The 17496-nt window shown below is 33.4% G+C and overlaps 1 protein-coding gene across 1 annotated transcript; it reads left to right on the forward strand.

The window, feature by feature from the left end:
• Positions 1-7716: 7716 nt before the first annotated feature.
• LOC111507029 (uncharacterized) lies at positions 7717-10148 on the forward strand. The gene has a single exon (XM_074178083.1). It carries the CDS (start codon positions 8402-8404, stop codon positions 9236-9238), a length of 837 nt encoding a protein of 278 aa, XP_074034184.1. The 5' UTR covers positions 7717-8401; the 3' UTR covers positions 9239-10148.
• Positions 10149-17496: the final 7348 nt, after the last annotated feature.

Here is a 17496-nt window from a genome sequence, read left to right on the forward strand (position 1 = left end):
ATTTAACCATACCATACCTAAATGAAAACCTTCATATATTCCTAGTATACATACATCACTCTTCACCTAATATTAAGGACACAATCTTTAATGAAGTTGTTCTGTACAAATATGCAATGATAATAAGAGACTTCAATGTGAACCACATCCGCAACAGACAACTCAACACTTTCCTACAAAACTCCTCCTTCAAAAAAAGCAAAAACAGCTCCTACCTTCCTGATGGAAAATAATCCTGACAGCACCCCAGACTTGGAACTGCATACAAGTAACCTCGAAAATAACATAGTAAAAATTGAGACTCATGCAGACTAGGTTCAGACCATTTGGCAATTGAAGTGAATTTAAACATGAATACGATTATTGAGAAAGAGGATTACAAAATAAACTGCAAAATGGAAAGAGTAAATGCAGATATAATACAATTCATCCAACACCATCGAATTGCTAATGAAGATTATATCGAAACATTGAACAAAAAACTTGTTGAATCTGTCAGAAGCAACTCTCGAAAATCAAAGACAAAGTTTTATGTGCACGAACTTCCACCATTCATCATAAGGCTAATTAAAAACAAAAGAAAAATGTACAGAGAATTCAAAACCACCCAGGACCCTCAACTGAAGAAGAACATTAATGACTAAGTATAACAAAAATATCCAGAAACTTATGCAGTACAAAAAAATAAATGGTTAAAAACATGTGAAAAAATAAACGAGCAAAAGGGTAAAAATTACTGGCACCAAATCAAAAAACTATCTAAATAAGCCATTATATAATATCAATAATCTACAAGTTAATGGTCGTATAATAACAACAGATGAAGATAAGGCAGATACATTCTCAACTTATTTTGGGAATGCTTTCAAAAAAGAAAATTATGTTCATTTGAGTAAAGTCAATATGTTTCTGTCGATAATTGATACAGAAACTTTTTCAAAAATATCCCAATGCAAAATGATCAAGAAATAGATGAAGATTTATATTATAACATCATCAGTGAGGAAAAAAATACAGCCCCAGGAATAGACAATATATCTAGGAGAATAGTACGAGCCCTAGAATCAGACATACACAAACGTATCATCTCCATCTACGAATATTGTTTGAACAATCATTACTATTCTACAACCTGGAAAGAAGAATTAATAATTGCCATTCCAAAGCCTAATACAGACCACTCACAGACCTGCAACTACAGACCCATTACTCTTCTTTCAGTATTAGGAAAAAACTTTGAGAAAATCATTAAATATCAACTCAGTGAATATATCAATATACCAATGTATTAATTTGGTTTTAGAGAAAATAGAAATACAACCCACCCTTTAGTAATTGTAACATCTAACGTACAAACAGCACGCATGACCAACCTACACTCTGCGGCGCTATTTTTGGATATCAATAAAGCTTTTGATAGCGTTTGGTATGAAGGAATGTTATATAAACTTCACGAATTGAACACCCCTAAACATCTTCTCTGTATAATAAAACAATATTTTGAGAACAGAACCCTCACCGTCAGAGTCAGAAATTAACTCTCCAAAAAATTTGCTCCTCAACAAGGAGTACCACAAGGCTCTCCGTTATCTCCAATTCTCTATGATATATACTGCCATGATATATACAATTACAACTTGGAAGACAATAATTAATTTAATGAAAACCTTTACATCTTACAGTATGCAGATGACACTGCCTTAATTTCACACAACCGCACGCTAGCACTCACAATAGAGGAACTGCAAAATCTCGTCGACAGGACAACGCTCTGGTTCAATAAATGGAGACTGAAACAAAACCCGAAAAAATCACAATTCATCATTTTTCATCACAACCCTTTAGAGACGCTACCAACAATAAACATCAACAAAGAAATGGTAATAAGCAGAGGCAATCAGTAAAATACGTGGGAGTTAACATTGACCACAAAATCTTAAACAGTCATACAAAAATGATTAAAAAGAAATGCATCGATAGAGGAAAACACTTTCGGAGTCTGACATTTATAAAAAGAGGAATCAACACTAAAACTGCACCTAAAATATATAAAATGATCTGTCGTCCACTTCTCGAATATGCACATGTAATTTATTCAAGTTGTCGTAATCCTGCATTAAAAAATCTCCAAACAGCTGAAACATCTACACTAAGGAGTATTATTAATCCCTCAAACGCACTGCTTTATAGAACTACAAAAGTGAAACCTATTAAGGAGAGACTACCAGACCTAGGAAACAGCTTTGCCAAAAATGAAACTAACTTGGAGACCCTACAGGCATTATGTAGGGAAAGAGCTGAAGGACAACCATCCAAATTCAAATACCCGGAAAAAACTATTTAGGAAAACATCAAATCACTGTCATAATTTTTTTTGTCAGAAATATAATGTATTATGTATCTATTATGTATATATTTTATGTATCTATTATGTAAGCATATGTAAAAATCACTGCAAATATTCAAAAATGAAAAAAAGTTATGTGATATATGTGACATATACCTATGTCAAAAAAAAAACTTTCATCGAATTAAGAAAAATATTCACATTTGAAGAATTTTTCTGACAACTGTCATATTTTAAAATGAGTACTACAAATTCAAGAGGTGAAAAAATCATTCAATTCAAGTGGACCAGTTTAACTAAAAGCTAAGTATTCTTAAAATATATCTTTCATATATAAAACACATATTTTGCTCATTTTAAACAACTTCCATATAATCATTCTATTCTTTATGGTTAATTCCGTAGTTGTATATCATTCATTTCAATGACTGATAACGATGGCCCTTCTCTTGATAACAAGTTCTGTAAAATTTGTGAAAAATCCTTTAAAACAACTAAAGGTCTCAAAATTCATAAAGGTAGAGTTCTTAAATTTCGAATACAAAATCCTCTTTGAATGAATCAGCTTTCACACAAGCTGTCGATTCTGTTTTGTTGCCTCATTCTAATAAAGATGCGTCATTCACGCAGCTGCAGTTTCGTAAGAATGTACCATTTTTCCCTCCAACCGATTTCCTGGAGTCTTTGAAGTCCACTAGATACTCGTTAGGGCAACAAGAGGATTGTTCCGAATTGTTGGGGTTCTTGTTGAATACTTCTTCGTGAGCAAAACAATAGCAAAATAAATACCGCTCTGGATTGAATGATTCCGTACAGTCCATATCGTCTTGTGTTGGTGAATCTTTTGCTGGAAAAATCCTCACTTGTTTACTTTGTAGCAGATGTTCAAGAGGTAGCGAAAACTTATGTGAATTTCTGGAACTTCATCTACCTTTTTCTAATATGACTAATAACCAGTCCGTGCAAAGCTTACTGTTAAATCATCTGAAAATGGATTTTTTTATGGAATTTTTAACAGGTGATGATCGACCAAACATGCGCCAAACTAACTGACTGTTATAAGGAAACAAGTATAGCTGAGGTACCAGTCAATCTAATAATAACACTGATGATCTTCAAACAAGACTCAACCTCTGACGGAAGCAAGAAACTCTGGAAGGTTTGAAACAGATGAACATTTCAATTTAGCAGACCACTAATAAATATTCATGCAGGCATTGTTCACTGTGGTTCTGGCGTTGAATTTGGTCATTATTACGCCTTGGTCAAAGATGAAACAGACTGGTTTAACGAAGTGTTCTGGCGATGCATTGAATCTATTGGAGCCTGTCGAGACACCCTACATTTTGTTTTATAAGAGAGAGGACATTGGTAGATCAAGATCTTCAGATGATGTGGTGCTGCATATTTTTCCGGGGTTTCCTGCAGCTGAAAAAGCAAATGCGTCACTGGAATCAATGAAGTCGCCCCGGAGCGCCAATTAATTTTTATTGTTGTTTTTATTTTTATCGTTGTATTATGTTTATTTAAAATTTTATACTGGCTGAAGGACTTCGGTCGATGGCCCTTTGGTATTCACCAATAAATGACATTTATTATTTTATTTATTCAGATTTGATTGCTGATTAATTTCATTATTACTCCATATAATAGTGGTATCATTAGCAAATACAGTAAATGCGATGTTAATGGTTATTAGGTCATTTAAGTATATTAAAAACAACATTGGTCCTAAAACAGACCCCTGAGGTACTACATGTTTTATGTCACTGAGATCAGACTGTCCATTTGATGTTTTCACCACCTGTCGACGTCCTGTCAAATATGAACCAAACCAGTTTAAATTTGTTCCTCTTATCCCATAATAACTGAGCTTCCGCAGCAGTGTCTCATGATCAATGCAATCGAAAGCTTTCGAGAAATCACAAAACACTGCTGCAACAGCCTTGCCATCATTTATGTTAGAGTATGCATTTTCTAGAAAGGAGAAAATGGCATGTGTAGTATTTTTAGAACTTTGAAAACCGAGCTGAAGGCAAGATAACTCATTGTTCATCGATAAGAAGGGCATTAGTTTTTTTTCACTAATCTTTCAATAATTTCTGAAAGGGTCGATAATATAAGAAATGAGCCTGGCCTGAAATTTGAGGGGTCTTCCTGATCTACGCCCTTGTGTAATGGAACCATAGCTATTTTCAAACATGTGGGAAATATACCATACCTAAATGATTTATTAATGCATTCATCCAAAACATGTAATACACTTAGAGGTAGATTTTCAAATATTCTTACAGACAAACCCTCTATACCCGAATTATTATTATTGATTTCATTAATTAATTATCTGTATAAGCTCATGTACATCCATATCTGTGAGAATAAAGTTTTCAACAACATTTACATTTTTAAGGTATTCTAAGGAGTCACAGCTGGCTTTTATGTTCTCATTTAGTTTTTCACCAATAGAGCAATAAAAATCATTGAGTTCTTTTGAAGCTATAGTAAAACCAATAATGATTGAGAGTAAAGCGCGTTGTCATATCTAAATTTTACGTTACCAGTTTATAGCAGAATCAAAATATAGTATGTAGTAGAGTTGTAGGTTGTGGCAAATTATAGATAATACACAATACTAGTACGATTAAAAGGTATTATTTATGACAAAAATCAGTAATGAGCTTGTAATGAGTAATACTTATACATTTCCTGATTACTGATCAGTTAAAATTCATTATTTTCTGTATAGTGTTAGATATTTATTGCAACTAGTGGCAACGCTGTACGCAACGATATTTCTGTGTTTGTCACTTTACCGTAACTTCCATCTCATCGTTGCAGTCCTCACTAATGTACTTGCAGCCATGAGCGTATCATTGGTTTGTGAATTATACAGCGTGAATTGTACGTTTTACAGTTAAGTTAGTCAGCAATCGACGTGTTGTGATAACAATTGGTGAAAATAATAGTGCTAATAAGTGTTTAAGCGTTACATAATTATATTTCTACACCGTTCTCAAACTACTCAAAAAATGGGAGACATGGTCGGGCCTTCCACGTTGAAAAAGGTAAAACGGTCGGAGTCTCGGTCACTAAGAGAAAAACAAATTGTACTGCGAGTATTTCACTGTCTTGAAAGAGATCATCAGCCACCAAAAGATGACTTTGTGCATATGTGCTGTAATTCTACGTGTGTACCTCCGAATAACCAACCGGGCATTTCTACATCATTAAGTTCTACAATTACAAAAGATAAATTAATTGATATGTGCTCTGATTATACCGGTGTACCAAAATCATCGATTTACAAAATACTAAGAGAAGCAGAAATTCATGGGGACGTACAAACGCCAAAAACTAGTAGCGGACGAAAAAAAATCACAGTTGATGAAGAAGCCAAAACCAGTATACGCAGAACTATTCACAGTTTCTTTTTCAGAAATGAGCTGCCCACACTACAAACAGTTCTGGAGGCACTTAGCGATCATGAATTGGTCCCAAAAATGGGTGAAGAAACTTTTAGGAAACTTGTACACGAAATGAAATTTACGTACGGAAAAGTTGACAGGAAAAGCATTCTCATTGAACGTCAAGAAATAATAGCATGGAGAAGAAACTATCTAAGAAAAATTGACGAATTTCGAAAGCTCAAAAAAAATTGTACTTCATGGATTCATGGTTAACCATGGATGGGTTAACCAAGGACATACGGTCAAAAAAGTATGGCAGGATGGTAATATAACAAGTGCATGACAAGCCTTTATTGAAGGTTTGTCAGTTGGGTTAAAACAGCCATCTGGAAAAGGTAGTCGTCTGATAGTTACGCATATAGGAAGCGACAGTGAATTTTTACCAAATGGTGAATTAATATTTAAATCTAAGAAAACAGGCGACTATCATGAAGAGATGAATGCGGAGATGTTTGAAAAATGGTTTGAAGGCATCATTCAACTTGTGGAACCTGGGTCTGTCATCGTCATGGACAATGCCCCATACCATAGTCGACATTTAGAACCATTACCGAAACAATCATGAAAAAAAGCAGCAATTCAAGAATAGTTAATTAATAAGAACATCCAATATAACAAAGATAGTTTAAAGGCAGAACTACTTCAGCTAACAAAATTACACACAGACAAATATATGCTGCAACCCAATAGTGAAAAAAAGTTATATATATATTGTGTTTTTTATTAATATTGTTAATTTATTTGGTACCTACTATAATTACCACGATTTTTACTCCGTTTTCATAAGGCCCACCTAATGACTACAACGATTAGGTAAATTACGATATTGCAAAGTTTTAATGGAATAAATAAAAAATGTGTATGAATATTTTAACTAATTGTACTAAAGGTATGGTTTCTCTGGCACGTCTGGTGGCGGCGACTCACGACTGCGTCCGGACGCATACGACTGATTCAATAGGATTGTGTATGTGTGGTTCCGCTGGAGCGTCTCCGTCGCTATCACGCCAGCTGCTGCGTCTGCGTCTCAACTGCTGAGTAGACCAGTCAAGACGCGCTACCGTGCGACCGAGTGTACAGAAATGGCGAAATTCTCCACAAGTGAAGACAAGATCTTAATTGAAGAAGTTCAGAAATATTCAGTCATATACGACTACCAAAGCGAAAATTATAATAACTTCTTAGTAAAAGAAAATGCATGGAAAAAAATTGCATTTTCAGTAAAGAAAGATGGTAAGTGAATATGAATACATATAAATTTATTTGGAATATACAGGGTGGGGCACATACATGGTTGTATAGGTATGAATTAAGGGAATAGACGGTACACTTCTGGATATATGTATATGAAATTGTATGAAGTATGAAAATATTCCTAATTAATGTTCTTTTGAAATGTGATTGTCTTGCCAATCTACAGCTCCCTCCTGGTTGAAGAAATTCACAAATGCATCTCTAATGTGAAAACCATCAGAATTTTGAAATCCACCTGGCCTAGAAAAGTTCTGAAACGTCTTGCTATTGGATGGTTTTTCACTTGAATCATATACATAGTGTGGACGTTGGTTTGTTTCCAAATATCCTTCTCGTAATAAATTGTGTAGGCAGCAAGCTGCAATTATTAAATTATCACAGACCTCAGGTTTTATAGCTATATGTGTATAAAACACTCGAAATACCTGACACATCATCCAAAGGCATTTTCACTTACTCTTCACGCTCGACTCAATCTGTAGAACTAGCAGCTGAAGAACAACGACTGGCAGTAGTGGTAGATATTGTATCGCTTTCTCGAACATTTGGATAAGATTGGTTGTCAGAATCTAATGCACTGGAGCTTGAGGGATCCAACAATTCTTCAGGACCAGTATCATCGACGGATAAATTTGATTCGTTGTTGTCGACAGATTCACTTTCGATCTGACAATCTGCATACGTGTCATTTTAAATACGGCATTCCTCTTGTCCGAATTTGCCGTAAGTTTATTGAAAGGTTTCATGATGCGTTTATGCAATCGAAAAGCCTCATCTCCAACAACTACATGTGGCAATTTTTTGGTTGAATTCGGTAAAAATTGATCTTTTGGGAAAAAATCTTCGGACGTTAATATTTTTTTCCTAAAGCTGACTTATTGAATATCGAACTGTCACCTTCTTTTCCGTACGAATCAATATCCAAAACGACGAATTTGTAATTTGCATCAACTAGGGCAAGCATAACGATAGAAAAGTATTCTTTGTAGTTGAAATATAAAGATCCAGACTTGGCAGGGGCGAAAATTCGTATGTGCTTGCCATCCAGAGCTCCAACGCAGTTTGGAAAATTCCATCGCTGCCAGAATTCCTCTGCATTTCGTTCGAGTACGTCCGTAGATGGCGCTGGTATAAACATTGGTACTAAATGCTTACACATACTCAATAAAGTTTCTTTTACTAAAGTGCTAATATAGCTGTGCGAAATCCTGAAGGCAAATGCTAAAGATCTGAACGTCTCGCCAGTTGCAATAAATCTGTAAAAAAATGTATCTTATAGAATTACTATACGTGTCATTAAATTTGCATCATTTTTTGTTCAAATTCAAAAGACATGCCCAAAACTGAACAATTTCTTTCTTTTTCAGTTGACGCATGTAAAAAGCGATGGAAAGGTATAAAATATACTTATTTTCATCATAGAAGAAACCGCAAAATGGGAACCGGTTCATCTGCGTCAGACAAACCAGTAAAGTGGAACCTTTATGAACGCCTCTCCTTTCTAGATAGAGTTGTACAAGAACGAAGTTCAAAAAACACACTGAATTTTGATGGAAGCCAATTGAGCGAGATCGAAAGTGAATCTGTCGACAACAACGAATCAAATTTATCCGTCGATGATACTGGTCCTGAAGAATTGTTGGATCCCTCAAGCTCCAGTGCATTAGATTCTGACAACCAATCTTATCCAAATGTTCGAGAAAGCGATACAATATCTACCACTACTGCCAGTCGTTGTTCTTCAGCTGCTAGTTCCACCGCTATATCAGCAAGACCAAATATGAAGAGGAGTCGCAGCAATGATCCCAAGGAGGCTTATCTTAAACGTTTTGAAGACAGGGCTCAGAAGAGAACTGAAATTTTACAAGCTTTGCAGAAACAGACCGAAGCACCAGAACTTGATGACTTAGATCTCTTTATGAAAAGTATAAGCTTAACAGTTAAGACACTACCAAAACCATTAATAAATGAAGCGAAATTGGGTATTTTAACTCTCGTGACTAATTTAGAGTCTAGAGCAATGTCTTTCCATACAAATCAAGCACATCAGTATAATTCGAGATATAACTTGAGTGCAAACAATCGGTTAGGTAACTACTATCAGTCTTACAATCCACACACACAACAACCATCATCTCCAATACCTTCTTCACAACCTCCAACTGTTTAGAATCCTCAACCAATGCTGACTTCACCCTTCAAGAACTATAAAAAACCTTTTATTGATTACGTTATTATTGGAATCATTGTTACGTTTCATCATAATTTCTGTTTATTAGTTTATTACAAAATTTAGATTTGTCACTTGTCCAAAATAAAGTTATTTCCAAATATCAAACACATAGTATTTATTATGTTTTATATTATCTACTTACCTTAATGTTAGTGCCAGTTTTTCCTCCGCAGTAATGGGCAGTGGAACTGCATTTGTTCCTGGTTTTGTAAGGTCGTCTCGTATAAGTGCTACAACAAAATGGAACTGGTCGAGATTTAAACGAAAACACTCTCTGAATTTTGAATCGTCCGTCTTCAAATGGTCAATGAGTAGCTTGAAATATCCTTCTTCTCTCCTCTTGACAAATAAGTTTTGGATCCCACGCCTTTTCTGGAAGATATGGTGAAGTAACATATGCTCTTCATCCTCTTCTTCCTCTTGTATTAACATTAATTGTAACAAATTATTCTTATCCATTTGAACACCTGTTCTTTCTGCCGTGATAGCCAGGCCGTAGTAGCTCAAAAATGCGATTCTGGGGGCGCCAACCAAACCACTTGCCGCAGCGACCGCCAACTGCGACTGCGATTCCCAGAGACGCTGCTACCAGTCGCCGTCGCCAGACGTGCCAGCGAAACCATTCCTTAAGAATTTTTCTTTCATTCTTAACCCTCTCAAAAATTAATAAGCACGCCCCCGATTTGCTGTCAACTGGGCTTACTTCTACTCTCAATCATTATTGGTTTTAGTATAGGTTACTTTTAATGGGATTGGCCTTATTTTTACCCCTAATATCATTCACTGCAGTCCAGTTTTCTTTAGTTTCATTGTTGGCTGTTCTGATTCTCTCTGAATAATATGTATCTTTAGCCCTTCTAATAATTTGCCTAAAAATATTCTTATATTTATTAAAGTATGTTAAGAAATATATATTATCGGTATACTTCCTTATTGTATGTAATGATCTTAAATTTTTTCCTGAATTTTTTATACCAGTTGTAATCCATTGTTTCTTATTTTTTTTTTAATTTTCAGTTTATACACAGAAAAAGATCTTACAAAAATGTCTGTCATAGTATTATAAAAAATAAGTAATGGTTCTTCATCATTTAGCATACTATTCCAGTTGATTATTTCACAACATTCTCTGAATTTATTGTAGTTTTTTTGCTATAAATTCTACCAAATCTATGATCACAAGAGTGTTTGATTTTCATAAGTACTTTCACATATAAAGCCTCATGGTCTGAAAGACTGGAGGAAATAACCGAACAGAGAACATTCGCTCCATCTAAATTTAAGCAGTCATAATCAATAGTAGTGGATGAATGTTGCGAAATTCTGGTAGGCTCCCTTACATGCATTTTTATATCAAATGATAAAAATAGATTAGTCAAAGCTAATGTCACTGCTGATTCCATATCTTCAAAGTTATTATTTATTCAGGTCACCAGATACAAAAATATGTGCGTGAATGGGTATTTCAGAAAGGAGAGTTTCTAGTCGATCTATGAAAATGGGCCCATTTGAGTTAAGTGGTCTATAAATTCCTATGATATACAAATGGTTCGTTTTATTGTATACCATAGAGAATTCAAACTCGTTTTCTACTAACATTATGTTATATTGATCAACATAAGCAAAGTCATTGACATTGTTATTTTTTAATACAATCATCGTACCTCCTTGCCCCGTATTGGAACGACAATATTTACATAAAATGGAGTAATTCGGAATGTACAGGGTTTCTTCAATTTTTAACCAATGTTAAAAATTGCACTCCTCAAACTTTTGTTTGAGGAGTGCCTAGAAGATGACAGTACGACCAGCTGTCGAAAGCGCTCGCAGATAATTAATAAAAGATATAAAGCTTCAAATCCTTTTTGTGAAATTTAGTATTAAAATACTGAAAATAAAAGAAAATTTGTTGCATCATTCAAAAAAAAAAAAATATATATATATATATATATATATATATATATATATATATATATATATATATATATATATATATATATATATATATATATTTGTTCATTGCATATTGGTCAGCCCGGTATATGAACGGGGCGTTGGTCCACCTGGTCCACCTGGTTGAAGGGCTGACCAGGAACGCGATCCATTTCAGTGTATCATTGGATTTCATCGTGAGGGTATCAAGTGTTTTTAAAGTCCTGGCAAATCCAGTTTTTCAAAGGTAAACTATGTGTTAGTTTACCGGAAAAAATATATTAGGAAAAGAAAAAGATGCCGTTACTATTGACTATTTATGTTTCATATAGTTTCTGTATTATGTATGATTGATTACTTGTTTATTTTGTGGTAATTCATGATCACTTTAATGAAATGAATAAAAACACTTTTGTCTAAGTACCACTAGTTGATTTTATTTATACGACCTGTTTCGGGTTTGACCCCGCATTATTAAGTATTTTTTCAATACTTCAAATCAAATCAAAAATCTTCATTTCCGTAGACCTAGGGACGGCATGGAAAAAGTCACATAACTCAGTACAATTACAATGAGGTCACAATCATAAAACAACATAATTATATGATATATTACATAACATTCAGACCATAAAAGGGGTACAAAAATTAAAATTTAAAATTCCAAATCAGACTGAAAAAATTCATCAAGCGAATAAAATACCTTTTCACAAAATACTTTCCGAACTTTTTGTTTAGAGAGCTTTACACTAGTTATTTTTTAATGGATATTGGGAGCTTGTTGTACAGTTTTTTTGACATGATATGAGGTCCATTAGTCACCTTGGCTAACTTATGACTAGGAATTAAAATGTTATAGTTTTTTCTCAGGGTGAAGCCCGAAAGAAGACATGTACCATCTCTATTCTGAAACTTGGTGCAATTTGATTTAACGTAGATTACTCAATTAAAAATATACATGCAAGTAACAGTTAATATATTCAACTTTGCAAATAGTGGTTTACAGGAATCGAGTTTTTTTTTAAAACAAATTGTAATATTTTTTTTCTGGAAAATTAATAAGTTACTGATTCTTTTGCAGTTGCCAAAACAAATAATACAGTAATTGAGGGCAGAGTAAATATATGCATAATAGTAACTTTTAAGAATTTCAATAGACACAAAATTACGCAGATTCCACATAACGAAACAATGTGTCGCTAATTTCTTCAGTATGAAATCAACATGATGATTCCAATTGACTTGGGAATCGATAAAAACTCCTAAAAATTTTTTATAGTTTACCTGTTCAATACTTTTAATCTCAGACCTAACCAATACACTACAATCAGTTTCCTGAATTGTAAAGAAAATGGTGTTGGTTTTAAGATAATTTAGAATCAAGCCATTCTTAGAACAATAATTTTGCATGTTGGATACAGCATCATTTGCTCTTACTGACAATGTTTCACATTCCGAACCACTGACAGTAAAAGATGTGTCATCAGCAAATTGTATAGAGCACTGTAGATAATTAATTTTTGAAAGGTCATTAACAAATAAAATAAATAGTGTAGGCCCCAAAACACTACCTTGGGGCACAACTGTAACAACGTTTCGAAATTCAGAGAAAAATGACCCAGTCTGAAGCCTAACTTTAACAACCTGTGTACGACCAGTTGAATAGGTTTCAATCCATTTCAGACTTGGACCACGAACGTCCATGTCAAACAGTTTATCGAGAAGAAGACCATGATGACTGGTATCAAACGCTCGTGTCAAGTCGAAAAGAACACTAAGTGATTTTTCATCGTTGTCAAAGTTTGATAATACATGATTATGTAGAGAAAGGATGGCATCCTGGGTTGACAAGCCCACTTGAAACCCATATTGGTTGTCAGATACGATATTGTATTTATTTAAAAAGGACACAAGTTTTGATATGATTCTTCAAATATTTTCGAAAATGGAGATACTAAAGCAATACCTCTGTAGTTCGACATTACATGCTTATCGCTTTTTTTATAGACTGGGACGACCATTGCTTGCTTAAGTCGGGAAGGAAAAATACCTTCAGAGAAAGATAAATTGTTAGATAAATCAGAGGTTCCATTATTTTCAAAGCAGCCTTCAATAAAACATTGCCTGGCAATTCATCAACCCCACTGGAATTTTTCGAACATGCGAATTTAATTATTTCCACGAGTTCAGTTTCATCTATTGGATAGAGGAAAATACTCTCAGTTTTTACACAACGATTTTCAATGCCACCAGGTGCAGTATTTTTTACTAACGACTCCACTGAATCGACAAAATAACTACTAAATGCTTGAGATATACCGGGACCATCGTCAACAAGTACACCATCGCCAATGTCAAAATAGCTGGGTAAACATTTAGATGAATCGTTTATAATAGTATTTTTCCTGATGATAGACCAGGCAGCTTCAGATTTATGTTGAGCCTTGTAGAATTGATTATTAAAGTATTGACTTTTTGAGAGCACAATTTTTTGTCTATGATTTTTTAAGAGTTGCTTATATTGACCCAATAAATGTACATTGGTTTGGCTCTTGTTCAAATTATAAATATCTCTGAGTAATATACCTTCTTCAACGATATCCTTAGTAATCCATGGTTTGTGTCTACTTGAATTTTGATTTTGTTTAATTTTTTGAAACTGTTTAGGAAAGGATATATCAAAAGCTTAAAGAAAAACATCATGAAAATGGGAAAATTTAGTATCAAAGTCAAATTCAGTGAAGTATAGAAAATTCCACTTTTCATCCTATAATAAATTTATGAAATGGAGGATATTATGATCATCAAAATTTCTCTTCAAGAAATTATGGTATATATCAGCGGCGACGAAATTTATAGGTAAGGTAATACTTGATAATGGGATCAAACCGAAAAACGGTCATATAAATAAAATCAAATATAGGTAATTAGACAAAAGTGTTTTTATTCATTTCATTGAAGTTTCAGTATTCCTACGAAATCTGCAATTGTTTGACACGCGTTAACTATTTTGGCGCGAAACTCTTTGAGAACCGTTACGATTTTTGCAATGGTCCTAATGCTATTTTGTTAATTGGCTTGCCAATATTTTGGTATACTTAGAGAATAATTAGAGAATATATGGGTATATGACGATTAAAAATAAATATCATAGAATCTACTTAATTTTAAGTAATTCACTGTTTTCCAATTCCTAACTCAAATGAAATATTATTTTCCTGTGTTTTCATTTTTATTTCGAATGGATGTTCCAAATTTGGTATATCGATTTGATGTGAATGTGTGTAGAAAGTAGCAAATATTAGAATAAATATGATACTTCACGGAAGCTCATCAAATTTTTTTTATTCAAATAGACGTTACAGTTTGTTCAGGACTATTGTATTAAATATTCATTATGCATGTATTTCTTCAAGCATTACGATATCCATTTATCACTAGTGAATAATGAAATCATTACAGAAAAGCAAGTAGGCAAGTTCGTTGAATATGTCAATTCCATCCACCCGTCAATAAAATTTACCACTGAGAGGAAGGTAAATAATTCATTGAATTACCTTGACTCAACCATTACAAAAAATAACAATGAACATGAATTTGCAATTTTCCACAAACCATCTTAAGACATTACGGACATTATCATACATAATTCCTCTACACACTCTTACCAGCATAAAGTTGCTGCATTCAATAATATTCTTCATAGACTATTGAATAATTTCCAGAGAGAGCTGAGTTTGATCAAACAAATCAAACAAAAACTACAAAAGCAAGCCATGGACCACATCTACCCAAATTCAAGATGCGATAACGTCAGTTATAAGACATTGTCATTTTTGGCTGAACCAACCAATAATATTTTTTTGAAGAAAGACTGCGTAAACTTAGCTCACAGAAATAGTAATAGTCCGAATAATAGTGTAAGTGCATTTATTAAAAACAATAAAGACAAAACTTCGGTATCGGATAGATCAGGAGTATATCAGCTGACTTGTGGCTCTTGCCCAAAACTGTATAATGGCCAAACAGGGAGATTATTTTCCTAAGAATTAAAAGCTTAGATGTAATTTTGTGACTAGAAAGATCAATTTCACATTTGCAAACCACCTTTTAGCAGAAGTACACGAGTTCAGTCATGAATATGACATGTTATATTTAGAAGAGAAGAGTTTGAAATTCAATCTTCTAAAATGTCAAGCAATCAATAGATTCAAGAATTCGGGTAACTAACTAAATGATCAATTAGAATTGAATAACCATTACTAAATATTTTTCAAATGTGGGGACTGGGACATAAGCTTAGGTCATTTAATCCATTACAAACTCAGGTACTTGAAATGTAGGTACATTAAATTTTAAAATTAGGTATACCAAGCATTAAATTTGTAAAATATAGTAGATAAAGATACGCCCGAACACGTGTCGTGTTTTTATAAAACTGTTTAGTGGAACATTTTTGACTGTGAGTTTTAGAAAGTATTTTGAAGTGTTTTGTGTGAGAAACTTTGCCAAAAATCCGACAGATATAATTCAACGCGACAAAAGTTGTTTTCTGTTAGAAACTTGACAATAGAAATAATTGTTGTATACGTTTTTGTGAGAGATTTTATCAATTAATCTAAAAAGTCGTTCACTTATACTTCAAGGTCCTTCTTCACAGTAAATTAGAAATCAACCCTGAAAAATCATCGTGAAATTCCTGATAAAATCACTTATCCAATAGATGGCATATATGGGGTTATTTTGTTTGATATTTTGAAGGGGAGTGTGTACGCATCTTAGCGATACCTTATATTATTTCACAAAAATTAGGTGTTTCGGGAAATTTACATTACTGTCTTATTTATGGAGATATTGAACGTGGCTCCTTTCGAAAAAAATTTCCTATATGCAATCAATTATTTATATTTTGAGCTGTTTTGGAATCATCCGTATCTCTGAGTATAGGTTGGAAATGAGTCAAATCACTTTTCAGTATCGTCCTTCCATTTTTTATTTTTATCATTCATTTTTGGATCCATTTTCAACCCGTTTGATATCTTGATAGAGTTTTTCAACACACTGATCTCATTTCAGATCATCAGACACGCACAGTTTTGAAAACAATAAAACCTTCTCAAAAACAAACTTAAGAAGTGCTAGAATTGAATTGAGTTCTTGTTTGTATCTAAAATATAAGGAAAAGAAATATTCATCATTATTAAAACTGGGCTGCAATCAAAGAATACGTTTACAGTTGTTATAGAAAGAAGAAATAATATTAATATGTTTCATTTGACATTTTTTTACCCATGTAGTTTCATTTCATTAGAAATTATGTTATTTTTTCATACTACGTGTTTATTAGTTTACCGAAAAATTTTTGTCAGCAATTCTCAAATTGAAGAATAATACTCCATTCAAATAAATGTTTATTCAACCTGATCAAATTTTTTATGTGCTGAAATATTCCAAGTCTTTTTTATTTTGATTGAAATGTCTGCTGCAGGTTATAATCGATGATGATATGACGTATTCATCGTCATGAACAGTCAACATAATAAAAAAACATTGGTTTAATCTCCACTTCATTATGTTCAACCTGAACAACATCATACCTCCAAAAACTGAAAGGGAGTTTTCGAAAAAACTATTGCTAAGAAAAAGAGAATTGAAACTTATTACTAATATCTGTTTCACAAATTATATCTTACCTTATGTTAGTCACTCAGAATTTCGTTTCGTCATAGAAAACATACTTAGTGCGATTTTTACCTAATTTTTGAACTAAATTATATATCGGAAATCCGTAGTGCTGCTGCGGATTTTTATATAGAATTTATTCAAATTGTAGACATTCTGGATAGTCACTATTCATTTCTCAATAAATTCATTACCAGATCATTCATCACATTTTAGATTTTTCGTTTGTGAAAAAAATGTCATTTCTCATCTACTCATTTCTACTCAGTCACACTTCGATTATTTTTGTGCAGTCAGGTTTTCAAATCTACAATTTCAAACTCAAATCCGAAGTTTCCTGCTTAATGTCTAAAATTGATTTACACAACGCGATTTCTGTTGAGGCGTCCATGCCAAATAATTAGAATTTGAAAATCTACATTTGAAAATACAAACAGGAAACGGTTTGAAATATGTCTGTCGCACCCCTACGAACGACAACCCTCAGAAGTAGAAACTTGTACTAGCTATAGATTAACGAGGTCTTACATTTTAACGTGTGATTCCGAACACTATATTGATATTTTCAACTTATAACATAT

The sequence above is a fragment of the Leptinotarsa decemlineata genome, unplaced genomic scaffold, assembly GCF_025532065.1.
Source record: "Leptinotarsa decemlineata unplaced genomic scaffold, Ldec_3_MD MMD2_tig00003348_RagTag_RagTag, whole genome shotgun sequence".
Lineage (NCBI taxonomy): Eukaryota > Metazoa > Arthropoda > Insecta > Coleoptera > Chrysomelidae > Leptinotarsa > Leptinotarsa decemlineata.